Genomic DNA, 27,653 nt, shown 5'->3' on the forward strand with positions numbered 1-27,653 from the left:
AGAAATTACGGTAGTAGTCATAATTGAGGTGAATAAGTAAGTGACTGTACAAAAGAAAAAAAAAAGTTTGATAGCATTAATTATTGTTTTTTTGGCTTAATTACAGTTTTGCTCTCCCTGTTTTAGCTGAATTGCGAAAGTATTCCCTTCATTTTGTTTCTTTCTAGTTTTGGTTCCTTAACTAGAATTTTGGTCTAAAACTTGATGAAATTTCATTTTTTTTTTCATTTATTTAAGTCACACCATGTCTCAAAATCTCATGTGCAACAATTGTACATAAAATTTATGATCATAAATTGTGTCGTACAACTTAAAAAAAATGAAATTGCATCAAGTTTTGGACCAAAATTGGAGAGAAACAAAATAGGGGGGACTACTTTCATGATTCAGCTAAAATAGGGGACCAAAACTGCAATTAAGCATTGTTTTTGTTTTTTTTTATTAACAATACTTAATTTGATTAAATAAGATAAATTAATTAATTAATACAAACAATAAATAGTAGAAACATTATTATTTAATATCTATAATATTTGATTTTATAAGAAATTTATATATTTCTGTATTTTGTTACTATTATTATATATCTATACTAATAGTAAAGTAAAGGGAATAAAGAGATTTGGCATAACCTATTTTTCTATCAAAAATGTTCTTACAATTTTTTTTAAAACTTTTCGCATAATAAACACAATTGATAAAAAAAACCACCAATGAACGAGAGGCTAGAAAGAAAAGGAAGACAATTGGAGAGAAATATTTAAAATGAAAATTACGATTTATGATTAATATACAATTTTTTTTGTTACAATGTGAATAATATAGAAAAACAGGCAAAAGTATTTCAATAAACAAAATTTGAATATTTTGAAACACAATTATATTTTGAATTTTTGTTCTTTGATTTTTCAGAATTCAAATTGAATTTAGTGAAGTAAAAAAATAATTTTAGAAAAATAAATAAATAATTTGCATAAAGTATAAGGAAATGAATATAAATGTAAGGTATAGGTTAAATTTTTAAAAATTCAAAAGCAAAGAGATGGGAAGTCCAATCCATTTACTTTTGAAGAGGCCGGCCCATCATCATTAATAATCGACAAAAATAAATAAATTTTATTTTTCAGATAAATTTAAAAATGAATTAAAATTCAAGAAGTAAAAAGAAGAAGAAGAAGAAGAATTAATTAAAACCCTAAAAGAAGGAAAACCCAACACAGAAACAACAAGAAATTTGAGTCCACTGAACTCAACTCAACTCAACTCAACTCGACGGAAAACTCCGTCGATCGGAATTAGTCGTCGGAATCATGGAAACACAATCAGACGAAAATATTAACAGCATTAAAGATATAAGACAACAACTTGAAGCTCGAATTGAATCTCAACACAAATCTCACATTGACATGCTTTCTTCTGTTCAATCCATTTTTCCCAATCTCGTTTCTTCTCTTGATCTTTCTCTCAAAGTTCTTTCTTCTTTCAACCACCGTCCTTTTTCTCCTACACCCCCTCTCCCTCCTCCTCCACCTCTCCCTAATTTCAAATCATCTCAACAACAATTACCTCCTACACCCCCTTCTTCTTCTAATAATAATAATACTAATTCTCAAAACCCTAACCCTAATTCCTCTCTTGTTACTACAAATCCACAATCAGAGAAAGTTATTAGTCCCTTATCCATTGTTCGATCAATGGTTGCTGTTTGTCTTCTTGGTCGAGTTCCATTTTCTCCGATTGATTCTTCCACTGTTTTGAGGAAATTGGAAAATGATCAAACTGTTACGCAACAAGATAAAGCTGCACTTCAAGAACTCGGTGGTGATTCAGGAGCTGCGATACTTGCTGTTGAAATAGCTTTGAGATCAATGGCGGATGATAATGGTGCTGTTGAATTGGAGGAGTTTGTTGTCAGTGGAAAATCAAGAATTATGGTTCTGAATATTGATAGAATACGTCTTCTTAAAGAATTGCCTGAAACTGCACAACAAAAACAAGAACTTGAATCGGGTTTCGGAGACGGAAACTCAAATCAAAATCAGCAACAAATTGGTATTGGTAGTAATGCAAATGTGAATGGCGCTATGACTGCCATGGGAAGGCCAGTTTTGAGGCCAATGTCTGATATGTGGATGCCACATGGAGATCCACATATGTCGGGGTTACAACCAATGTTTTCGGGTGGAGGAAGAGGAGCACCAAGATTAACGGGAATGTTGGCAACGCATAGAGGTATAGGTATTCCGTCGATGCATCGGCTTCCAATGGGGCAAAATGCATCGGGGAGTAGTAGTGTTAATGTAATGCAACAGAAACCAAAAACATTAGAAGAGGATATGAAGGATCTTGTGGCTTTATTGAATAAGAAATCATTTAGGGAGATGCAAAAATCTAAAACTGGTGAGGAGCTTTTGGATTTAATTCATCGACCAACTGCGAGGGAAACTGCTGTGGCTGCTAAGGTTCAAATTTGCTGCTTACTTTAATAGGCTATAAACTGAAATTTTGCATGTGAAATGTTATTATTAATTGCATTTTGTATGATTTGTTCTAATTCAGATTGTTTACATGTGTTATTTTTCAGTTCAAAACTAAAGGGGGTTCTCAGGTGAGGCAATACTGTGACTTACTGACAAAAGAAGATTGTCGACGCCAATCAGGTTCCTTTGTAGCATGTGATAAGGTTAATGACAAGACCAATATTTTACTACTAGTTATTTCGTTTCTGTGGCTTCATTTCCAACTCATTCACTGTCTATTAGTTTAAACTGGTATACTGAGACTTTCAACTTATCAAACTTTGAAAATTGGTATTGACATTTTTATTTAGCCTTTTGTTGATGTGCATTTGTATTCCTTTTCATGGCAGGTTCATTTTAGACGAATCATTGCTCTTCATACTGACATCAATTTGGGAGACTGCTCTTTTCTTGATACTTGCAGACACATGAAGGCATGGTTTTTTTACCTCTAATACATTGTTTAATTTTCTTTTCATTTTAGTTCTGTTTGTCATAAATTTGAGTTGTGTTCTTTTTGTTTTGTCCTTTGATAGACATGCAAGTACGTTCACTATGAATATGACCCTACACCTGACGTGCCTCCTACAATGATGGGTGCTCCTCCTCCAAAACTACTAAAGCCTCAGCGTGCAGAATATTGTTCTGAAGTGGAACTTGGGGAACCACAATGGATCAACTGTGATATACGTAACTTTAGAATGGACATATTAGGTAAGTTTGGTGTAATAATGGCTGATCCACCATGGGACATTCACATGGAGCTGCCTTATGGAACAATGGCTGATGATGAAATGCGCACTCTTAATGTCCCTGCTCTGCAAACTGATGGACTTATTTTTCTATGGGTCACGGGACGTGCGATGGAACTTGGACGTGAATGGTATTTGCACTTCTGTTGGGTCACATGCTAATTTACATTTTCATTAAAAAGAATGTTTTCTGATGAACATAACCAACAAAGCATTGAGGCTTCTTTTTACTGATAATCTGTATTTTGCTTGTATGTATTCCATTTTGCTCACTGCAGCTTAGAACTTTGGGGATATAAACGTGTCGAGGAGATCATTTGGGTGAAAACAAATCAACTTCAGCGAATAATTAGAACTGGACGTACCGGCCATTGGCTCAATCACAGCAAGGAACATTGTCTTGTTGGAATTAAGGGTAATCCTGAAGTAAACAGGAACATTGATACCGATGTGATTGTTGCTGAAGTCCGAGAAACAAGCCGCAAGCCAGATGAGGTTTGTATGATATTCAACCAAGTTTTGATAGTTAATTATGCCCCTCAATGCTTTAACAGACTTAAAAAAAGGTGGTCAATGTAGTCATTGTTGTTTTATCTATAATTTTCTGTTGTCAAGGTTGTCATGTTCTCTATAATCAAGTCTCATCTTTATCGAAATAAATGGTTTTACATTATAATAAGCTCAACCAAGACAAAAAGAACTTACTAAAACATTGACATGGTATTCTGCTACTTTTCCTCTCCACATTCGTGATTGATAAGGTTACATGCTCCATCTTGTAAATAGTTTAATTAAGCCTGGTAATAATGTTATTCTACCATTGGAGTATTTGCATTTAAATCTTTCACTCGCTTAACGATTTATAAGTTGTCAAAATTTATTCCTACAGATGTATCCTTTGTTGGAGAGGATAAGTCCAAGAACAAGAAAGCTGGAGTTGTTTGCTCGCATGCATAATACTCACGCAGGGTAGGTTTTCAGTTTTCATGACTAGTATATTTTAGAGTTATTCTTTTCTGCTGTTCATAAAATAGTATGATTGGGGTCGAGTATTGTCTGCGTTTGAAATTAGTTTTGATGCTATGTAAGTGAAGTTCACATGTTCTATATCGATTAATTGATTTCTAGTCACATGCTTATGATTTCTTGGACTTAAGAACCTAATCTGGTTGCAGTTGTAGGTTTAGGGGCCAAGAAATTTATCCATAGAAATCTTAAGCTATTTATTTCTGGTATTCAAAATTGAGTGCTTATATTTTCCATTGTTCCATCAGGTGGATGTCTCTTGGAAATCAATTGAGTGGTGTAAGGTTAGTTGATGAAGGGCTACGAGCAAGGTTTAAAGCAGCTTATCCAGATGTCGAGGTGCAGCCAGCATCACCTCCCAGAGCTTCTGCTATGGAGGTAGACTCTAGTGTTACTGCTCAAACAAGGAGTCCATTTTCCGGTGCAGAATCAAAGGCCTCTGCTGAGCCTGCAGCAGCTCCAGCAACTGCCTATGCTTCAGAGGAGAAGCCAATGGCAGTTGATGTGGACACTAACTAAGTTTCCACAGATTCAATCTTATGATTTTGGTAGAGGAAATTTCTTTATAAATCTTATAGGAAAAAGATAGTATTTTGACCTTTGTACTGTTTGTAGTTCGTGCTCTTTCTCACTTTTCTTTTCTTTTTATGGAAAGATTAGTTTTGTGAGGATGCTAATGAAAAAACGATATTATGTCAAGATGCTAATGTAAATTTAATTTTGTTGTACTTAGTTCTGAGGGGTTTATGTAAAAGTGGTATTCAAATTGTACTTGATAGCTATATATTTTTAATGTTTAGCATGGTTACTAGTATCGCATGTAGCAATGAAACAAAACTTCTGTGAGTATTTGTGATCTCAATTCATGTGATTATTTGTAATCTTGATTCATTTTGATGAATCACAGCTTGGTCATGAACTGCATGATTCAAATTCTGTTGTAGGAATCTTTAATGATGATGAATTTTAGGATTTATAACAAGGTTCGATTGACAATTCAGAAAGATGTTATTTTGATTTGCGATTCGATTATTTATTTGATAATCATGATGACGAGACATCAGTTCTACCCAGAATTTTAATGGAAGAAATCTGTTTGTTATTGCTGGAATTTGGTGAGCAATAATTCTGGAAAATACAGAAAAAAGAAACTAAACCAGGGCATAACTGCTCTTAATTCTCCCAACTTGTTTTAACAATATTTCTGAATGTCTCTTTATTTCTAACAGTTCTAGAAATGGTAAGAGCGTAAATTAGGCCCAATGATTGGATCGTAAACACTTAATGGATCATATTGTGGGAAAATAGTTAGCTTTTGTACCCCTCAATTGAACTTCTACCCCCAATTAGTTCAAAACCCAATATTATCTTTAAAAATTTCATTCACGTGAGTGGTAAAAAAAAATTACTTCAAAATCTCACCTCCTCAACTAAATTTCCGGTAGGTAATTTTTCGTAATTAAATTTTTGGTAGGTATTTGTAATACTGGAAATTTGCTCATTGAAATTTTCGGTAGTTAAAATTAAAATACCGAAAATTTGCTCATTGAAATTTTCGGTAGTTACAATTACAATACCGGAAATTTCAAAATTTTGAAAAATCCGGTAGTTATATTCCTTCATCGGAAATTTCAGTTTTTTGAAATTTCCGGTAGTTAATATTCTGACCTGGAAATTTCAAACATCCAGTAGTTGTTAATTTTTTTTAATGTTTTTGTTAAATTTTTATTTTGAAATAGGGATGAAAAAGACACAACCAATATTTATAGATTTAACTGATGCATTCACAACTGATCAAATTTTTGAGTCACGAAAAGTTGTCATATCGTGGGAAAGAGAGGTTGGCCGACAAAATCGAGTAGCAGTTATCATTACTCGATCTGACGTAGAGACCAGAAAGAGAGGAAGGAAGTCAAAATTAATTCTTGGTTGTGATAGAGGTGAAAAATATAAGTCAAATAAAAATAACACATGTACTTCAACTAAAAGGTGTAGATGTCCGTTTAAACTTAGATCGAGACCATTGAAAAATGTTGAAGGATGGATTATTAGTTTAATGTGTGGACTTCACAACCATGAGTTAATAGCTACTTTTGAGAATAATGCATTTATGGGGCGCTTAAAAGAAGAAGATAAGAAACATGTTGACGAGCTGACAAAATATCACGTTGCACCGAGACACATCTTGTCATCTTTGAGAGATCGAGATACGGAGAATGTGACTTATATCTATCAAATTTACAAGCGACGAAGTACGTATAGGAAGAATTTGAAAGGACCTAGAATTGATATGCAACATTTGTTGAAGTTACTTGAAGCTGAGAAGTATACTTGTTGGAGTAGGACTCATGGAGACTTGAACGTTGTGAGGGATATGTTTTGGACGCACCCCAATTTCATAACTTTGTTGAACATGTTCCCTCTTGTATTGATCATGGATAACACCTACAAAACCAACAAGTATAGGTTACCATTGTTTGAAATTGTTTGTGTAACTTCAACTAGGTTGACATTTAATGTTGCATTTGCTTATATGGATTCTGAACGTCAAGACAACTTTTGTTGGGCATTGGAGAAGTTAAAAGAGTTGTTTGTTTCAAACACCTCATTTTCTCAGGTAATCGTGACTGACAGAGAACTTGCTTTAATGAATGCAATTGAAGTTGTATTTCCATCTTTTTAACAAATTTACTTTGTCACTTTCATATTAACAAAAATGTTGGAGCCAAATGCGAACAATATATATTACAGAAAGATAAGCAAGAACCCATTCTTGAGTTGTGGAAGAAAATTGTTTACTGTTCTGAAGAGAAGGAGTACGATAAACTTTTGCAAATGTTTGAGCAAACATGTGTCGATAATATTATTTTCTTTGACTACGTCAGAGACACATGGTTGAATCCTCATAAGGAAAGATTTGTTGAAGCATGGACCAATCGAGTATTGCATCTAGGAAATACTACGACTAATAGGTATGTCATTAAAACTTCACATTTTGTATTATATTTATGCTTATATAGGATTAAACATGCATGATATAATTTTTATTAAAATAATGTCAAATATTTTTTTTGTTTAAATATTAGGGTTGAGTCTGCTCATTGGTCATTGAAGAAATTTTTGGAACACAGTAAAGGAGATTTTTGTAAGGCATGGAATGGTATGAATGACATGTTGAAGTTTCAAATTATTAAGATAAAAGGTTCATTTGAGATAAGTAAGGGTCGCAAAGAGCATATACACAACAATCTATTCTATAAGAAATTGACTTGAGTTGTATCCAAGAAAGCCTTAGCTGATATTGTTCATGAATACAAGAGAGTCAGCTATGTCGGTAACGACAAAGGTGTGTGTTGTTGTATACTTAGAAACACTCATGGATTACCTTGTGCATGTGAGTTGGCACGATACAAGCTAGAAGATGTTCCAATCCCATTAGATGCTGTTCATATACATTGGACGAAACTAACCATGAATAGTGATCAAGAGGAAGAAAAGTTGGAAAATGATTCAGAGTTGGACATTACATCGGAGATGAATATAATTTGGAAAACATGGAAAACACTTAATGTTGCTGGAAGGCGAACATTAAAGAGCAACTTGCGTGAAATAGCATATCCGGAGACAACATCAATGTGTGCACCACTGGATAAGATCAAAACAAAAGGTGGTGTTAACAGGAAAAAGACAATAAGCCGAAGGGATTTGATGAATATCGCGACCCTTCATACTTTGAGCATGTTGATACTCAAGTCTCCCAGCAAGTATCTAAACAAGTCTCCCATCAAACATCCAAACAAGTCTCCCAGCAAGCATCCAAACAACTATCTCAGCAAGCACCTATGACGAGCCAAGTTAGAAAATATTTCGACGAGTTTCCTCCTTTAATTCATCCATATATTGAAGACTTAGTTAATGTTAAAACAGATGGAAATTGTGGATATCATGCTATTGCTGCTTTACTTAGTCATGGTGAAGAATACTAGAGCATTGTGCGTCGACAGTTGTATACAGAGATTAAGTCAAAACCTGATTTATATGCTGCATTATTCAAGGAACGTTTGCAAGAAGTGTCAGACTCTTGAATTTGAATGTCATCCGGAAATTTGAATTTCCGGTATTGAAAATAGGTACCGGATTTTTCAAAAACTTACTTTTCCGGAAATATCAAATTGTGGAGGTATAATTGTTTTGATTTTTACTTATTTGGATTTTTACTGATTTGATAAGGATATTTTGGATATTTCAACTAAAAAAAATTTAAACGGGGAGTATTGCGGGGTACAAATGCTATCTTTCCAATATTTGGTCTGTCTTTGAAATATGTATGTAGTTAAGGGTGGACAAGCGGCAGGTTCGGATGGGTTCAAAGCCCAATCTCAAAGCCCAATAATCTCAACTGAAATAAATTACGGTTTGTGCGGCTATGGGGTTTAATGGGGTTGAAAACGATTGCAACATCACACTATGCCTGATAGGCTGATAGAAATAATCAAATTAAATTTTTGAAGGAGATAGAGTTGTGTTGAGGATACTCTTACAGCAAAAATAAAGACACTTCTTTCAAAATAAAACATAAGAAAATTAACTCATATCTTTAGAATAAAACATAACCATATTTTAACGACTTGAATTATTTTTATTTTTTTAAAATTATTAAATGTGTTAATTTTATTTATTAAATCAGAAATAAAAGACTTTTAAAGTGCACAACTAATTACATTTTTAAAACAATAAAAATGTCAAAATCATTGTTATAATAAAGTGAGCAGGCATTTAAAAAAAATAACATTGTTTTCACAGATCAAATAGAGTATCAACTTCTTTTCAAATTTGGATAAATTGATTCTTAGTTGCGTAACAACCATAAACACAACCATCCTTGTCAGTAGGGGAAAGATAAAAAACTTCATGACCAAACACGACAAAAGGACCAAGAAGGGACCACCGTTTTCCCTGCCTTTTCATTCTTGAATATGCCACACAACAAGAATTTTCATCAAAGCTTATCAAGAATCAAAGATGGCGATTGCATAGGTGAAAAGCGATTAGAAAACGAAAACACACCTATCCATCAAAAAGTTTAAAAATGATGTCAAAAGTATTTTGGCAAAAAAAAAAAAAGTTTTGTTTTCATTATCCCTATCAAATTATCGACAAAAAGAAATACATGGTAGAAGGAAGGAATCATGTTACTTTTAAAAGGTTGACGTCAAAAAGAAATTTTACTTTAAAAAAGATTAACTAATCATAAAAAGTGGTTAACGAATCACCAGTAATTGGAGATGTGGCTCTGTCCTGGGGTTCAATTCAGTATACTAATAAAGATTCCCTAAAGTCACATTCTTTCCATTAACCCCACTTCTTTCTACGTCATCTTTAGGAAAGTATCTTGGGTTCATCTTAGGAATCACTAGATCTACTACAGCTGAAAACTGACTATAATGGAAACCAATTGCAGGAAAAGTTAGAGACTCATTCCTCTATCATACCAACTTAGCAACAAGGGGAGAAACTATCCAGTTTTTTTAGAGTGTACGGATTCAATTTTGGTAGTGTGAGAAAGGGTTACAAGAAGAGAAGTAAATTGTGACATTGACTAACCTTGTGTAAAATTTCAATTTTTTGTCTTTCACACGTCTTGAGATTGAATATTTAAGATTCAATTTAACCAACAGTTTTTCTAACACTATCTAAATTGAAAAAATAATATTACACAATTCAACTGAAAATGACACAGAAAGAGAGGTACTACGTATATATTACACGAATAAGGAAAACATCATGCAAGGACTTCGGAGATACGTTGCCCTCAGCATGATTATAGTGCAGCCAGCGCACTTACATGAACTCTAACGACGACAAGAAAGATAAGATACAATAAGAGGCTGCAAAAATATCATTGCATATATAAGAAGTTTGGAAGGAAGTTGATCTGTACATAATAATTACTATGAAGACTGATTAGTTGCTTCTGTTTCCAATTTACTAGAAGTCAGCAATAAGAAGTAAGAGGTCTCTAAAGGAAGTGAATCACGGGCAATCCGTATAAGGTAAAACACGGGCAAATAATCGGGCTCCTGGTCCGGGGGAAAATTGGGATTCCTACACAGGTATTTACAAAATCTTTCTACCTCCCATCAAAAGAAGCACACTAGGAGCTGCTGGAATGTGTCTCACGCTTGATCACCCGAGTATTGTAAGAGCCACAAAATCTACATTTGTGATACAACCAGTGGAAGCGTGAAGCACCCTTTCGATCACAGTCGTTGCAAAGTATGTCCTGCATGGCCGTTACAGAACTGACTTAACTGACTAACAATAAATATACTAATTCTTTGCTGGTAGCCTAATTGCTAGAATGCTCTCTCATAAAATCAACATTAGCTTTTAAAAGGAATGAAGTGAAAAGTAACATGCAAGAGACACTAAAGTATTCACCTGATGGCGGCTCCTATATTCTTCAGGGAGCTCCTCCGCAGCCAATAACGCATCGAGCATGCCAAAGTAAACCTGGGCAGATAGAGGAAGGAACATTATGAAAATCTCGAAATGTTACACCTAATATTTAGCCTCTACTTGAGAACTCAATGACATCTTAAAAAGATAGTTAAGTTATATTAAACTGGTGGCCTTGTTTGTTTCTCCTTTTGCAACTTTTTGTGCATTGTTAAATATTTTTTCTTTATTTATTTCTTTTATTTAGACTCATAAAGGACAGTAAAGGTGGAGAGCTTTAACAAAATCTTCTTACCGCCATATCTCCCAATGACTTGCTGCAGATCGGACACGTGTAGTGACTACTAGTGTATGCCTAACATGTCATAACAAAGTGTAAGATTGAATCCACAACCCGTTTAAATTTTTTTGAGAGGGGAATGACATTTGAATGGGTGTAAAATTAACCTGAAAGCAAGCAGAATGCATGTAGTGGCCACAAGGCAGAGCTCTAACTGTAGCACTTGACGTGAATAAGTCGTCACAGCAAATTGGGCAGTTCATTTCTAAACCTTTCTCCAGGCACTTATGAGATGATGATTTAATCCCCAGGCAGCAATTGCATTTCATGCAGTGAAAATAATCAATCCCAAGCCCTCGTCCAACACGGCATAAATTGCAAAATGGGCAATGGTATACATTCCTAAACAAAAATGGAGTGAAGTTAAAATTAACAATCTTCTAAAGTTGAGAGAATGAAGTATAATAATCATATCTATTTCTTGCTAAGACAACACTAATATAGCACTAAACAGTAAACAGACAATAATTTTTAAATGTTAATTTTTGTCAGGAGTATAAATATGTACATCTGAATATAGAAGCATAAAAAATATTTGCTTTCATGCTTAAAAACAATGGAATCTTCAGTTAGAAAGTGACAGGATAATAAGGACTGTTAATCAGTCAGTCCATACAGTTAGTCAAAAGAGATAAGCTAGATGAAATCATAAAGAAAGACATTTTGTAATTGTATAGTTTTGCATGAAAAAAAAAGATCCTTTGTGAAGGTAACATACCCTTGGAAAGAATTCTATTCTCCATTACTGTTTAGTTTTCATTAAAATAGTTCCACTATTTTGATTCTTTCAATCAATTTTCTATTTCAACTTCTTTAAGTTCATATCAATTGGTCTGACTTGCCAAACCAAAATTAGGGGAATGATTGTGCTTGGAGGCTTTGGAATACATGATGGGCATGTTTGGTGAGGTATTTTGGGAGCAGAGATCACATGCTCACAACTATCCAAGACCAAGACAAGGCTTGATGGAATCAATGAGGTCTGATGTAGAAACCGTGGATGGCAATGGAAGAGGATGCAACCAGCCTCCAAGTTCTAAATGGAAAGAAGAACAGAGAGAACTCATATGATAAGGGGGAGTCTGAGTACGAAACTCACTTGGGGTAAGAAAGGTGAAACTTCTTGCTTCCAATGAAAATCACCATCCCTTTGGGAGAATTACTGGCATGGAGAAACGTTGAGATACAAAAAGTTAAGGAAGGGGCAGTAGTGAGTGGTTCATCAGTGTGGAAGGAGAAGCAGTGCAGTGGTTCAGGTTCTAGCATAAAAAGACCCTTGGATTTAATTGGGAAGGACTGATGTCTAAAGTCATATTTGATCGAATTGTTCTGAGGAAGAAATTTGGGAAACCTTAATGAGCAAGCATCTACCTAATGCCAAACAAGTTTTGTATCTCAACGTGGAGAAACGTTGAGATACAAAAAGTTAAGGAAGGGGCAGTAGTGAGTGGTTCATCAGTGTGGAAAGGGCAGCAGTGCAGTGGTTCAGGTTCTAGCATAAAAAGACCTTCGGATTTAATTGGGAAGGACTGATGTCTAAAGTCATATTTGATCGAATTGTTCTGAGGAAGAAATTTGGGAAACCTTAATGAGCAAGCATCTACCTAATGCCAAACAAGTTTTGCTCAAGTTCCTCTGGATTTATGTGATAATCAGCGTTGTTGCTCTGACCCAGAAACCAGTTCTTCATGCATGCACTAAACTCAAGGAACTTGACTGTTCTTTGTCAGAGAAGTGTTAAACAGGCAGCTAGTAGTAAGCATATATGGGGACAGGTTTTGTTTTCTAAGGGACAGGCTCAATGTATCTAAGCTCATTCTCTCGCCCAACTTGAGCATGTGTAGGGGTGAGAGAATAAACTTCTAAGATTTTAATATAGTCAGCATATATGGTTGTTTTAGGCTTAGTAGTTATACATTGTCAGTGATGCTTAGCTGTCATCCGGACTGGATAAGCCCAGTTGTCACAATTAGTTAGCCATAATCCAGTCTATAAATATTATTGTTTGAATCTCTGCATCATGTAGCTTTTCAATTCAGTTTAATACAATTGAGGAACACCTCAGTACATGGGGAGAAGAGGTGTGTCTCAATCATCATTAAGATTCTCCACTTCTAATGCCATTCCATCGAGAAACAGATGAGCTCGACAGCTCCCTTCAGAGCAGTATGTCAAAAGATAGGAGGAAGATAGACAATTTCTATGTGGCCAACCATTTAATTCCATGCAAAAATGCTTGGAAAAAGTATGCGAGTCATGAATGAACTTGGTAGAAAATGAACAAGCGGTGGAGAATGGGGAGACTACAATGATTTAGAAAGGAGAAGTGTGGTTGAGAGATGATAAGCAGGAGTTCTCGTACAATAAGGATCCCCAATTCCCACCTTGACGGCAAGGTGGCCATTCAAGGGAAGGTATTGTTAGGATGTGACAAAATAATGACAATTGTTATTAGTCAGTTATCACTTATTAGTCATCTTAAAATTTTGACTTCCTAATTTAATCCTAAAAGGTAGCTCAAGGAGTGAGGATTATCCAAGCCTTATGAGAACTTTGACCATATCCCAAGTCAACGTGAGATCTCAACTCACCCATCTAACCCCCAAGACTAGGGCTTTGTTTGGGGATTTGGAGGGAAGGGAAGGGAAGGTCTTTGAGAAAAAGGAAGGATACTCCCCCAACTTAAATGCGGTTTAATTTTCTTCATAATACAAAATCCCCATTAATTGGAGGAACTCAAAAATGTACTAGAGGAGGATTTTGGAGGACTTAAATAAATTCTTCAAATCTTTTTCATCTCTTTATAATAATCTCAAAATTAAAAATTTATTTAGTCATATGCATCTCCTTCTCATTCTCTACAAAAACACTCTCAAATAAAGTGGAAGAGTTCTCTCTCTTTTCCTCTCCTCTCCTCTTCTCCAAACTCTCAAATGGAGCCTAAAGGACTGGTATTTGTGGGGTTCCCAAAAACCGATCTAAAATTGTCTTTGATAGAGGTTCTTTGTGAAGAAAAAACCCTAGGAAGAATTCTATTCCCAATTTTTTATTCAGTTTTCAATAAAATATTTACACACTTTTGATTCTTCTTATCAATTTCTAATTTCAATTGAGTTTCTATATTAAGCAATGCCTATCTTTTCTTTGAATTAGTTTACATACATAATTACTTTCTCCCCTAATATGGATGCTGAACCTCGAGGTTATCAGTCCATAGATTGATCCCAGTTATCCCCCGAAAAAGGAAGACAGTAGCAATTTCAATAACAAATTTTGAAGTCTAAAGTAAGAAATAAAAGGTACCTTTCATCATCAAAAAATTTGCATATGCTGCAATAGTACTTTGCCATTGAAAGTGCATTACAAGAAGGTGTCATGCATATAGGTCCAATTGCCTGTATATTCAGGCAGCGCATACACATCATTTCAGATGTTGTTTTTCTGCAATGATCAAGCAGATGATTAGAAGTATATTAACGGGCAACCTAATAAGCTCCCACCTTCTAGAGATTATAAGTAAATACTACTATAATATAAGAAATCCCAACACAAATCTACCTATCCATTGAGTGATCGCTCACATTGTCATGACAAAATCTGCAAGTAAATAACTTGCCACAACATGCAGCTCGAAGCTTGCAATTTCTCTTATAGTGCTCACACCCAAATACAAGTTTCACTGGGTCCCGAAATGATGGTGAGTGTCCTTCTATTTCTCCACCATCAGATGATCCTTCGGCTGGAGATTTAGGTGATTTCTGCTGGGCAGCTATCCAGCGACTAGAATACACAAATAACTAATCAACATTTGAAATTAACATACAGTTAATTATGTCCCTATCAAATAACACCAAAAAATTCTGGTCACGGGAAACAACCTTGTCAAAAGATTCTGCACGAGATACGCCTTTCTCCTTGGATCAAGAGTTGAGTCACGATAAACCTTTCGGATCTCTGACTCAAGCTCATTCTGATTCATCCGGAATATGTCTTTCCAACCTGGCTTGAACATTTTATCATTGAGGTCCAAGGTTTCCTGATATTCAGAACCTGGAAAAGAACAAAACACACCATAATATTAATTATGCATCCCCGAAGTCCACAAAGATAAAAGAAACTATACAATATTAGAAACCTATATGAGAAGTGCTATGATCCGATGTTTCTGTCTGTGCTATAGATGCTGGACTGTCTTTCCAGCATTCATTAAGCCATTCATTGAACATAGTATTCTTAGTTGCCTGCTTCCATGTATCCATCATTTTATTCTGTTCATCCTGAGTAAGTGCAGAAGTTACCCACGGTAACATTGACTGGAGAACTTCAGCACCTGTAGTTCCAATTATCCGGCCTACTATCTTGTCTTGTTCTTCCACACTGAAATGTCTCCCAAATAATGGCCACAGTTCACGCTCTTCCCTGAAAAGATGTTGATCCAGGGTCACTCTTATGGATTTACACATCCCCTGAAGCTTTGTTGCATATTCGTTATACTTCTTGACATCGTCACTAATATTGGCTTCAGAAGTTCCAAAATTACTATCACTCAAATCCTCTACCATATGGGTCATCTGCAGGGTTTCATGAAGGACAGAAAACTCAGAAAGAACACTGGAAATATCTTCAAACAATTGTTCTTCCTGCTTATGGTCCAACATGTATGAATGGCTCACGTTATGAAGGGCCTCTTTGGATTCTAGTGCTGGAAATACGATATCATCTTCTGCATTACTATGAGCTCTATATAAACCCCACAAAAGACGAAATCTTCCGCTAAATTGCCGAATCGTTGTCTCGTCACCATCACTCAGCTTTCCAGATTCAACATCTAGATACTCCAAGTCTTTACGTATAGCTTTATGGAATTTAAATATGGTATCAATTGGTCTTTCCGCAGAGCCAACATCACATGAGCTGCTCGCAGGTTCCCATATGAAAAGACTGGAATTAAGAGATGGAGCAGAAGAGCTGAAAGACAGAGAGCGTAAGGACTTGGCTGTAGAAATAGAACTCAGACCCAAATTGTTACTGTTTACTCCTAAACCTGGCACACAACAAGACCGAGGACTACAGCACTGTTTCTGGATACTTTCCGTCTCTGAAGTTGCAGGTCCATCTCCATTGTGCAGCTTTAATGCATTTCGCTTGACTGGTCTTTTGTTGCCATCCGTCTCGAGTATTACGGAGCAATGTCTGCCAGATGATGCAGAAGAACAAGCACAGGATGGCCGATCGATATTTTCTTCAATATCAGAAAGTCTTTGAGCAGGACAGCAACCTGATGTGTCAGAAGACAAACACAGGCCTTCACTACGAGCCTTGCATGCCCAACCACTGAAGAGTGTGACTAGAGCAGAATCTGTTGTTGGAGCTGAAAAAGATTAAGTTGTCAAAAATAGATTCAAAAAAATTCTCGGAAACACCATTTCTTAAGAAGGAAAGGAAATAAAAAATAGACATAGGAACCTGCTAATTGCATATTTCTCAGAAACATCTTTGCTTCTTCTTCAGTAAAAGATCCTACCAACCATGGTAGGACTCTCTCAATCAATTTCAGAGGCATCATGCATAAGCTTTGATACAGAAGTTCACATTGTCTTCTAAAGCTAAAGTGCTTTCTTGCAAGTGGAAGAACCTATAGATGAGTATGATTGTTCAGACGTCAAATAGATTAAAAGGCAGATTATTTGCTTATATTCTTTAAAGAAATTTCCATTTCTTACTTCTCTTCCAATAGAAGTTAGTTAATCAACAAACAGATACAGCAATTGTTTATATTTCTCAACTTCTGCATTTATGACACTCAAATCTCACCATTTGAATTATCTTTCTTTGTAATTAGCGTTGCATTTGCTAGACACATTTACATCTAACAGTAGTCACTCAAAAAAGTTCACCATATGAGCAATGATGGCTCACCTGAACTTCTTCATTATGAAAATGCTTCTGTATGGTTTCCATTATATGATCAGCATGTGAGCATAACTTGGAATAAAATTCAGCTTCTGAATTAGATGATGCTCCTTCACTTAGAATACTTTCAATCAAACACCGAAAGTCATTAAATTGGCTTTCTTCTTCAGCATGCTCCTGAAAGAAAGAAAGTTCTCCATCTACTGCTGGAAAAATAACCTTGTCCTCGGCAATACTGCATTCACAGAGAAAAATATTTCAGCAATAAATGTTGGTTTTTACCATAAATTATAGTATGAAATAGTTTAATTGAAGAAACATATGATACTTCAACAAGACGGGACATTGTTAATACCAAATTAACACAATACCTATGAAATATGCAAACGTCGGCAATGAACTGCAATCTTTCATTAAAAGCCGATATGTTAGTAAAATCTCCAGAGTGCTGTATCTTTCTGGTCTCCACTGCTATCTCGCCTAACTCCTTTTTTATTGCATTATGCCAGAGCAATATTTCATCTATAGGATGTGTTCCGGTGGCATCAGAAACATCTAGCATAGATCCAAAATGTTTCCTTTTTCCAATTGTCGTGGACTCGCATACACAATTTAGTCTTCCAACCTTATGGGTTAATGGGCTACAACTACATTGAACTTGAGAATGATCTGCCCTACTTTGGATTGTGTTAACACTACTTCCTTCCATCCAGGTAAAAACAACCTTCAATCAGCAAGAATGAGAGATAGAATATCACGGTTACATTTCAAACTATATAAATAATATAACTGGACCAGAATATGAGACACACAAGTAATCTTTATTTTGAACAATCAGAATAGAGGACAAGAACACAAGTAATACAGAGAAGGATCTTTTCCCTCAGCAAAATATTCGAGAGACCTGGCCTCTTCTCTGTCTTTCTCTCAAAACAATTGATGCCTCCCTCCAATTATTCTCACTAACTGCTTTATCACTACTCTCTTTGCAATGTGGTTTTTCTATTACGTATATTGATAAAAACTTCTGCCTATAATAATAAAGCAATTGGGCTCTAATTTCATAGACTCCTCCTTATTCTTCCTAATGTAGGCACATTATTGAAGATCTTATAATAAATTTCACCATCAGCTTTAACAAAAAGTGACATTATTAGCAAAGAAAATGGAACAGCGATGCTCTAAAGCAGCATTTGAAAACCACACCTTTTGAAGAAGCTTTTCCTGTGGCACAATCTTGATTAAGAAATTTCGTAAATCCTGAGATTCATCAGGTGATATAGATGTTGAAAGCCAGGGAAGAAATTCTGCCATCATATTTACAGGAATACTGCAAAGAAACTGCCAAACTAAGGATGCTTGTTCCTCAAGAGAGAACTTCTCAATAAGCAAAGGAAATACCTAACATAGCCCAACAAACAAACATAATCAGACACATCCCCCATACATATGAGATTATTTATCCATTTAAAGTATGTGGCTATGAAAAATTGTTACGATGAAAACTTTATAACACCAGCTTAGTAAACAGATATGTGTATTGTGCAAACTTTCTTAAGGGAGACTAACAGTGAAACTTGACTGTGCTATCTATCTGGTAGATCATCAACCCATTACAAAAAAACAAAATAGCTTCTCTGTATATATGAACCGCACAATTAATCTCAGCAAGTGACTTCATTAAAGAAAGCTTTTATGTACATATTAACACACTGATCACTCACAATAAGATTCAATGTACTTGGTAGCACAAATTCTACTTGTAATGGAAACTATGTCAAACTTTTTCTGTAATGCTTTAACTTGTTCAATTTTGGAAGTAATAATTATACAAAATACTCATTTACCAGACTGAAGTATTGACGATTTAAAGAATTATAAATTATAGGATTTCCCATTTAGCAACCACTTAATTTGATCTTTGAAATGCTTGATTATCAAGGAAATTTAAAAATGTGATAACTAGAGCAATACTAATATATTTAATAAAACCACATTAATGGTCTAATAATATGAATACACTGATGAGAACCCCCACCTCCCATGGCCATATCCAAAAGTGAGATAAGTTCAAACAGAGGAGTCATCTTTTTTGGCTAGGAGCAGAATAGTTGAATGTTGAAGATAATTTTTCCAAGATGAATCGTAAGGAAAAAAAATAGGGAGAAAAAGAATTCTTGCCATAAGGCTTAAGTGTCATAGAAATTGTTAAGTTACGTAAACCAGTTGTTACAGATAAGAGCCAAAGGAAATGAGAAGTTCAAGTGGACAGAACCAAATCAAAGGATGTAAACCAATGAATCATAATCTTATATGATACATACTTGATACTACCTTCTTTTAATCTTATAATCTTCTTTTTATGATAATCACAATCAGATCCAATAAAGCAAAGATACAATATGAGTATCTGATACAGCAGTACAACTGTTTTTGAAAAAACAGGATACAGTGCATCTAGTAGGACACATATACAGATATGCATAAAAGGTCATAAAACACAATAAATATATAATTGCAATCCCAAAGATTCAAATCAAGAATAAATTGGAAGCCTGCATTTTGAGGAGTTTTCTATCTCCACAAAGGGGTTTAAAATTAAATCACCGCGAATGATAAGACTAGTTTTAAAAATGGGTCGGTACTCGGTACTCGCCTGTAATTTGCAAACTACATTTATTGGACAGTTTTTTAAGTCAACTAGTTCAAAATGAATTTCACTCAAACTTGATTTCAAAGAAAGAAACCAGATTTTATTGAAGGTTTGTTTCTCCTTCTTTCTCTCTTTCTAGTAGAAGATTCACAAAGATTTGCCAAACAATAATTTTTAATATCACCATCACTTCGTAGGAAGGGTCCAAGAGGCCTAAACTCTGCAATTTGTCGGATGATGTGGTCCCATGTTAACCTTCTAAAAAGTGTCATCTCCAGTTTGAACATGTTTACCATAAATCTCTCTTACCAGGGGATAAAACACTTCAATTCCAAACCCTTTCTCTCCAAATCAAGTTTACAATTTACTAACCTTGATTTACCCATCAAACAGGACAACATCATCCAGGAAAATAAAGCAAGGCACTGATTCTAGAATAACATATCATGTTTATGTATACTATTCCATTGTTGTTTGTATTAAAAAAAGTCTCTTCTTTGATAACTAAAACAAACAATTATTTTTTTCTTAATTAGGGTTATTATTTTAATACAATTCAATAAAAATGTTTTAAGGCTTTTTATAAAATTAATTTAACCATCCATTCAACAAATCCTCAACAACTAGATACCTAGTTCGGTTTTTAACAGAGTCTTTAATGCTCACACCTTCAGAGATGTAATTTTTTTTGTCAGGGGTGGGAATAAGCAAGAGGGAAGCAAAAAAAAGTGCTTCGGAGATTTCATATAGTAGGTATCATTCACAGAAAAACAGTAAGTATCATCTTGCTTATACATTAATAAAGCAATTTAAATTTAGCTACAACAAAAATCTTTAACATATAAAACCTGAATTAACATAATTGATTGTTGCAAGTTTTACACTTGATTACCCTTGCTGAATCACCGAATGAAACCCATATGATCGCGTTAAAAGCAATAGTGTCTACAAGAACATTTAACCCATCAATTAAGCAAAACACAAATCAATTAGTATACATCAAAAGGGGATATGATTTTATAGTTTTACTACATTAGCCTATTTGATACAGAGCCACATATAATAGTTAATAACAGCAGTTCTCTTTCCTAATAGGGAGGATCTCTTATCCTCCAAACTCCTTGTAATTATCTTCTCTTCATCTTGTTTTTAAATCAATAATCAATAATAGTAACAACAATGATCATAGCTTTAGGGAAAAAATAATGAATTGTCCGGTATTTATCTAGATAAGAGCTAATAAATAACCTGGTACCTGTTCCTCTTCCTTTGCCAAGTGTTGACTAACTGATGTCTGCAAAGCTCCTGTGCAAGATGCGAATTCTCTTGGAAAACTTTCATCATTCTGGATGGAAGAATTTAACAGCTCAAAGAGATGATCAAAAAGATTGCTTTCACTCTTGTGCTCAAGAGAATATGTTTGTGCTACATTCTTCACACGTCTATCTAGAGCTGGAAAAATCACCTACATTCCAGAACACTTTTCCCTCAGAATATTTGAAACATAGAAAGAGATATAAGGATTGATAAAGCCAAATTAATTAAATAATGCTTTGTGGAAAGCATGAAAAATCCACATGCAGAGAATTTATCCTTATCATTGTAAAAAAAATCAATCAGACTCTACCAATAATTTTTAACAAAATTCTAGAAAAAAAAAACAAATCAAACACAAACGGAAGATCTGATCATTTAGCTTAGAAACAAAAGTCTTCCCATCTAAATAATGTACCATAAAAATGTAACGAAGAATAGACTATTAAAGATAATTTCATATAGAATGGGAAACGTTAAACAAGTTTATGTGCTACTAACTGTTTGCTAACTACATCAACTTTTTATAAAAGCTCGATTTAGTAGTGAATCAGCACTGCATTACCATTACTAGTTGCATTCAATCGGATCTTTATTCTTTTTCCAATACATAATAATCAATCAGTTTTTTAGTAGCCTATTTAGTGACAAACATGTGACCAATCCTGCAATGGTTTGTTCAAGGAAGTTTCCACAAAATACTTGGTATACAATATCTACATTGGCATTCTTTCCATTGAGCGAATAAACCAGGAAAAGAGCCATATCTGGATGTTATTATCGATTTATCTTATGCTATGACAAAACCAAAAACTATCTACTTGAACTTTAAACACCACTTGTAGAAGGGAATCATATCACACAAGCTAAAGTGCTATAAATAATACAATTTTCCTTTTTACCGTCTCTTTCCATGAATAGTAACAGAAGATTAAATTAAATAAAAATAACAAAGACGCGTATCCTTTTTTTTTTCTTTCAAAAACTAACAAAGATGCATATTCTGCAAATCAATTGATTCTGTACATGAAAAATAATCAAAAAGCGAAATAGCTTGGATAAAGTTAGACCTAAATTTACCAAGGGAAAAAGGAAAAAGTAAACGAGAGAATAGAGAAATTAACAAGAACATCATTTCATGCCGTCAATGAAAATGCAATCAACTAAGAAAATCTTCAGTTTCTAGTTTCTACATCATTTCTCTCACCAATAGAAATTTGATTATACAGTTGAACAATGAACAAAATCCAAAATAAAGATAAACATAAAAAGTTGAACCAAGATTTGCACCTCATCTTCAGCATTGGAGTGGTGTCTATAAATGGAACTGAGGAAATGGTAGCGTTCAAAGAGTGGCTGAATATCAGAGCGATTATTATCAGTGGCGAATGCAATGGCTAATCTGTGCAAAGCATCAAGCTCACTCCGAATCGCCTTATGAAAGAACAAAAAAATCAAAATTGGCGAGTCGAGTTTGGAGCACTTCAAACCGCCATTGAGAGCCGATGAGGAATCAACCTTGTTCAAAGGATTCGATAGAACCGCCACTCCTCCTCCTCCATCCAACGGCGTCGCCATCTGCTTTTTTCTATCTATACAATTTTCTTTATGATTTTGTTTTATTTTCCGAGAAAATAGTATCTATGTGATTGTGAGCATGTTTACATCTTTTTCTTTTCGATGAAATGAGTGAGTTTTAATTATGTGTTCATTTATTTATTTTCTGTCTCTGGTGGCAATGAGAGTTTGAGAAAGAGAAAAGTAGTTAGAGAGAGAAAGTTAAGTTTTCTCTCTCTCTATGAATCTTTTTGGTGATAAGCGGAGATGAAGGAAGGAAAAGATGTGTTTGGTTTTGGTTACGCCGATGATAAGAGGACCTACTAGTAGTAGCGCGAGTGCCAGGGATGGCCAAATTTATATATATTGGACCCATTGCCACGTGGCTCCTTATACCACGTTGGATTAAAATATCATTTGTTTTATTAATGAACTCACTCTCAATTTTATTTTAAATTCGGTGGTCTACCATAATTCATTACTTGAAAATTAATAGAAGATTTAGTTTGTAATTTTTTTTTCTTTTTATGAATAAGACAGCGAATTGTTTGATATAAATTTAATATAAAATATATTTTTATTTATTTTTATTTAAATTAATATTATTTAATTTATTAGCTCAATTATAAAAATAAATATAATATTGACATTTAATTTTAAGAAATGACGTATGTGATTATTAGAATTTGAATATTTTTTAAAACTAATTCATGATAGACCATGTCTATGTTATAATTTGTTTTAAAAATAATGTGAATTATATTTTAGTGTCGTACCAACAAGTATCGTTAATAAATATTTTGAAGGCATTAAATGTACAATTTTATTTATTTTTTATTTTCTTAACAAATATCTTTAGACACATTGGTTAGCATTTTTGTGTAGTTTTATACTATTTTTTAGTGTTGTTTATATTTTTTATTTGGTGAAAAAGGCTCAAAAAAGAAGAAGAAAAAAGTTAGAAACTCATAAAAAGAAAACTATAAAGCAATTAAATGGAGAGTAGAGATTCTCATAATATCATAAATCAAGAACCGATACAAAATAGTATGAGGAGATTCATAAATGATAAGAGTATGAATTTAGTACAGTGCCAAACTAGTTAGAAAATCAGCACATAATTACATTCACCAAATTATGTTCCACATTTATATTTCAATATTTTTTATGTAATAAAAATAAAAGACAAACAATTGAAAAGAAATAAACTACGCTCAAAGATGAGCAACGTCTAAATTGTTAAACTAACAAAACATGATTAAGCGGAGGATCATTTATGCCAAATTTCGAACAATAAATCAGAGGTAGCACTCGTTTTAACAAGTCAATATGCACATTCATTTATTTCTCTAAGAAATTGATTGAAGGTAATAATTCAATCCAAACTTTGAAAATGTCTGAATATGTTTGACGAGAGGAGCATACCGATGAAGATGAAATTTTCCCTAACCAAATCAATAATTGATAAAAATAAAGGAATAAAAATTACAATTAACACTAAAAAGAATATTAAAGAAAAAATTAGAAGAAAAAAGAATTGGTGAGATAAATAGTGAGGTGGTGAGAGTTTAAAGGAAAAATGGCGTAAAGGATTTAATTTCAGAGGCAAAACCCACTGATTATTAAGAGAAAACACAAATCCAATACCCATCTGCAACTCAGAATTCCAGCAACATATTTGTGGTCAGTGACATTGGCTATATTTTTATTTATTGTAATATTGTGTAATAGCTTATTATATGTCAGGTTTAATTTTTCATATGATATGTATAATCTGATAGATTTAATTTGCATCCGACGTGAGAAACTAAGATAATAAGTAATTTTTTTGGGTTTTCGAAAAATCTTGTTGGAAAATAATTTTCAGCAGTGGAATATATTATTGAGATGAGTAGTAATTCGGTTTCTTTAAAATATTATGCGGCATTAATTAAAATTATATAAGATAGACAATTAATTACGATTCCACGAGATGTATTATAAAAAATTATTATAGAATTAAACATTTAAAATATGGTATTATGATTATTCAAAAATGTAAATTTCGATAAAAGGAAAGGTGAAAAGAGAGAAAACTCGATAAAAATTCAGAATTTTAGTCTCGTTTGAAAATTAAGCAAAATCCTCTATATATAAATGTATTATGGTATTGAGTGGTGCACAAAACATGGCCCGATTTAGCCGGGTCTACGAAAGTGGCTTACATCCAATTTAACCGTCTACAAAATTGTTGCGCGAAAATCGTGAGGGATCAAGCATGAATCTGATAGGTTGTTGACTAAGTGAAGGACATAAGAAAAACACAGAGAAAAATAAAATGCACGCTAGATTTTTTTTCTTTCTAAGTAGTAAAAATAATACACCACTTAACTCAAATTCAACCGAACTGCAGCATATGTGGTGATCGGTTTGAGTCTTCTCTCCACAAAATTGATATCTTTAAGATACACATTAATTATTATAACTCCATTTTATAAACATTGTTAATATGCGATAATCTTTCTATATAAAACTTCAACAAATTTTTTAATTCGCGGAACATAATCTCTAACTTTTAATATTTAATGCTTAAGTTCTAACATCATTTAAAAAAAAACATAATATAAGTTAGTATAACAATGTAATTTGATTAAATTAAATAGGTGGTTAATAATAACTTGCTTATGTAGTAGTCTGACTTTTCAAGTAGGTGAGAAACTAGTTTGAACTTTACAATTTAAATAATCAATCTCCTTTGGTGAATAATCAAGAGGGGGCACACTTAAGAACAAATTGCCCACGAGAGACGGAAGAGTCATGGTCTTTCAAAGGTAGTTCAGGTGTATATATAAACATCAATCATAATTAAAAAATATTATGTATATTTTCACATCTAACAAATAATGTTTTTTTAATTATTATTATAAAAAAAATACTTTTACGGATATTAAAAAATATAGCCAAGTACAAAGTACAGTTAGTTTTTTAAATTTTATATAAACTTTATTAAATTATTACTTTTAAGTGCCACACATTCAACTGTACACATTAAGTATTTTGAATTAATTAATAAATAGTGTATTAAGAATAATAATATTTAATGGTAAAAAATAATTAATTTTCACTTATAATAATAATTAATTCTTTTTTGTTTATAATAATAACAAGAAGAAGTATATTTTAATACAATTTGATTGTTATCATGTATATTAAAGACCCTAACTAAACTACTATTAGGCATATTTCATACAATACAAATATAAATAGTGTGTTCAAATATATATAAATCAGATACGAATCCATGAGTTTTTAGTAGTGGAGGCAATATATATATATATATATATAAAATTTCACTATTAAAATACTAAAATAAAAAAAAATTTAAAGAAGTGATACTTATCTCAAACACGTACACAAAAATAGAAGAAGTTTGTTTAATGTGTGAGTTAATATTAATTAAGTCAAATTACTTTCTCTTTAATATTTTCTTTTATTGTGTATAGTATATAATATTAACTTTTTTACCCTAAGCGAAGGTTGGTGTCTACACAACTCTTAGTATAATTTATTAGAAAAATGTTCCGATATAAACGGAGGGACATAGCAACAAAGGAAGGAAGGAAGGTAGATAAAATGTTCATATGTTTTTACACAATGCCGAACTATAAGGGTGTGCATTGATCTAATATATAGTACATAATTAGTAAAGATCCATCTTGATCTCTAAGAAGTTCTTAAATATTTATTTTAGTCTTTAGAGAAATAAAAGCACGTTTTAAGGACTAAAAAGTTGATTATCTTTTATAAAAATTTAAAAAATTATAAAGGCTAAAATTTATTCCACTATTTTTTTTTAATTATTAAAATTATATATTTCTTATTATGAACTCAATTTTTAAACATCCAAATTATTTAATAAGGCATGTTTTTACATACCACTTAATTTTCCAAAAACACTGCATCACTATTTCTTATCTAGATAAAACCTAATTCCAATATCAATCGTAGTCAGATTATTTTTTATGTCTATATGGAGTTCAATTTTTCAATAAAATGAAAGAAGAAAAAAAAGTAACTATCACCTTTACTTCTCCTTTACATATATGCATGTGTTAGACACGGCTATGGCACACATTTTTCCATTATAATATTGTCCTGTCCTTTTACTAATGGATCCACTAAGGTTTATGTTTCGACTTTTTAGTTTCGTTCTTCCTTTAGTTGAGATTCCTTTATCCATTCCTTCAATAATCAATCTGAAATTATGTACCTTTTATATATAATTTACAAATTATAAATATACTAGCTAGAGTTCCCCTCCTCACTATCTACTTATAGGCCACTGTTATAATATTAAATTACTTTATTTTAATTAGATTAATTAGACCCACTAATATATTGTATTGGAGTTAAGCATGTTGTAAATGGTATTGGTTACTCCACTGAAAGAACAAAAACATTGTATCTTATGAAATTATTAGCGTGCATTTGCCACGTACCATTATCAATATATATTAGCAACTCAATAGTCATTCAAACAAGGGATTTATACCTTAAAAAAGTTTTACTTAACAAATAAAAAAAATATAAGTTAGATAATTTATGATATTATTAATCATAAAAGTCATTTTTAAATTATATATTTTATTAACTCAATTGGCGAAGTGTAAGATATGATTCTGGGTCTTCTGTGCATAATTTAAAATTTTAAATGTAGACTATGTCATTATTATATGTTTTTTACGATTTAAATGGTATATATTAAAATAATTTTAATAATAAATAATTATAAATTAATTTTATAGTATCTTTTAAAAATTACAAGAGTTCGTTTTGTTTTAACTCTAGAAATTTTCTTTGTGATTGGATGAAGGCAAAGAAAACAAATTAATTTTGTGGAATTTAAAGTTCAAAAGGATTATTTTGATGGTTTATAGTCCATCCACTACGCCAAAAATGACATTTAACAGCGCCCATTTTACAGCGCTTGCTAAACACAAGCACTGTTGTAATTATATTTTAAAAATAACGGAACTTATTACAGCGCTTTTTGATGCAAAGCGCTGTAACACAAGCGTTGTAGTAGGTCATATAACGTTTGTGCATCACGTTATAAGGCCTTTACAGCGCTTGTCAAAAAA

The 27,653-nt window shown here is 33.1% G+C and overlaps 2 protein-coding genes across 4 annotated transcripts; one reads left to right on the top strand and one right to left on the bottom strand.

Moving 5' to 3' along the window:
- Window positions 1-1,163: 1,163 nt before the first annotated feature.
- LOC101513814 (putative N(6)-adenosine-methyltransferase MT-A70-like) lies at window positions 1,164-5,111 on the top strand. Its single transcript, XM_004503353.4, has 7 exons — window positions 1,164-2,462; window positions 2,585-2,683; window positions 2,870-2,953; window positions 3,056-3,402; window positions 3,550-3,766; window positions 4,161-4,240; window positions 4,546-5,111. Exons 1-7 carry the CDS (start codon window positions 1,311-1,313, stop codon window positions 4,814-4,816), a joined length of 2,250 nt encoding a protein of 749 aa, XP_004503410.1. The 5' UTR covers window positions 1,164-1,310; the 3' UTR covers window positions 4,817-5,111.
- A 5,072-nt stretch (window positions 5,112-10,183) lies between these two features.
- On the bottom strand, window positions 10,184-22,855 carry LOC101514376 (zinc finger protein BRUTUS-like). Of its 3 annotated transcripts, XM_012716627.3 has the most exons (14): window positions 22,267-22,854; window positions 20,918-21,127; window positions 18,216-18,410; window positions 17,381-17,733; window positions 17,016-17,244; window positions 16,563-16,731; window positions 15,232-16,467; window positions 14,975-15,146; window positions 14,655-14,876; window positions 14,400-14,537; window positions 11,204-11,438; window positions 11,052-11,111; window positions 10,739-10,810; window positions 10,184-10,580 (listed from the first exon to the last, which is right to left on the bottom strand). In XM_012716627.3, exons 1-14 carry the CDS (start codon window positions 22,552-22,554, stop codon window positions 10,452-10,454), a joined length of 3,708 nt encoding a protein of 1,235 aa, XP_012572081.1. In that variant the 5' UTR covers window positions 22,555-22,854; the 3' UTR covers window positions 10,184-10,451. The 3 variants fall into 3 exon arrangements, 2 of the variants coding, with proteins under 2 accessions (XP_012572081.1, XP_073226109.1); XM_073370008.1 differs by lacking the exon at window positions 11,052-11,111; XR_003473265.2 differs by lacking the exons at window positions 10,184-10,580; window positions 10,739-10,810; window positions 11,052-11,111 and having other exon boundaries at window positions 11,372-11,438; window positions 14,678-14,876; window positions 22,267-22,855.
- Window positions 22,856-27,653: the final 4,798 nt, after the last annotated feature.

This window comes from Cicer arietinum, chromosome 6 (genome assembly GCF_000331145.2).
Source record: "Cicer arietinum cultivar CDC Frontier isolate Library 1 chromosome 6, Cicar.CDCFrontier_v2.0, whole genome shotgun sequence".
NCBI lineage: Eukaryota > Viridiplantae > Streptophyta > Magnoliopsida > Fabales > Fabaceae > Cicer > Cicer arietinum.

Coding starts and splice junctions, on each gene's coding strand:
- LOC101513814 (XM_004503353.4), top strand. CDS start 1,311: ATGGAAACACAATCAGACGAAAATATTAACAGCATTAAAGATATAAGA. Junction 2,463..2,584: donor AAACTGCTGTGGCTGCTAAG/GTTCAAATTTGC, acceptor GTTATTTTTCAG/TTCAAAACTAAAGGGGGTTC. Junction 2,954..3,055: donor ATACTTGCAGACACATGAAG/GCATGGTTTTTT, acceptor GTCCTTTGATAG/ACATGCAAGTACGTTCACTA.
- LOC101514376 (XM_012716627.3), bottom strand. CDS start 22,554: ATGGCGACGCCGTTGGATGGAGGAGGAGGAGTGGCGGTTCTATCGAAT. Junction 16,732..17,015: donor TTCATAATGAAGAAGTTCAG/GTGAGCCATCAT, acceptor ACTCATCTATAG/GTTCTTCCACTTGCAAGAAA. Junction 10,811..11,051: donor AGTCATTGGGAGATATGGCG/GTAAGAAGATTT, acceptor CTATCTGCCCAG/GTTTACTTTGGCATGCTCGA.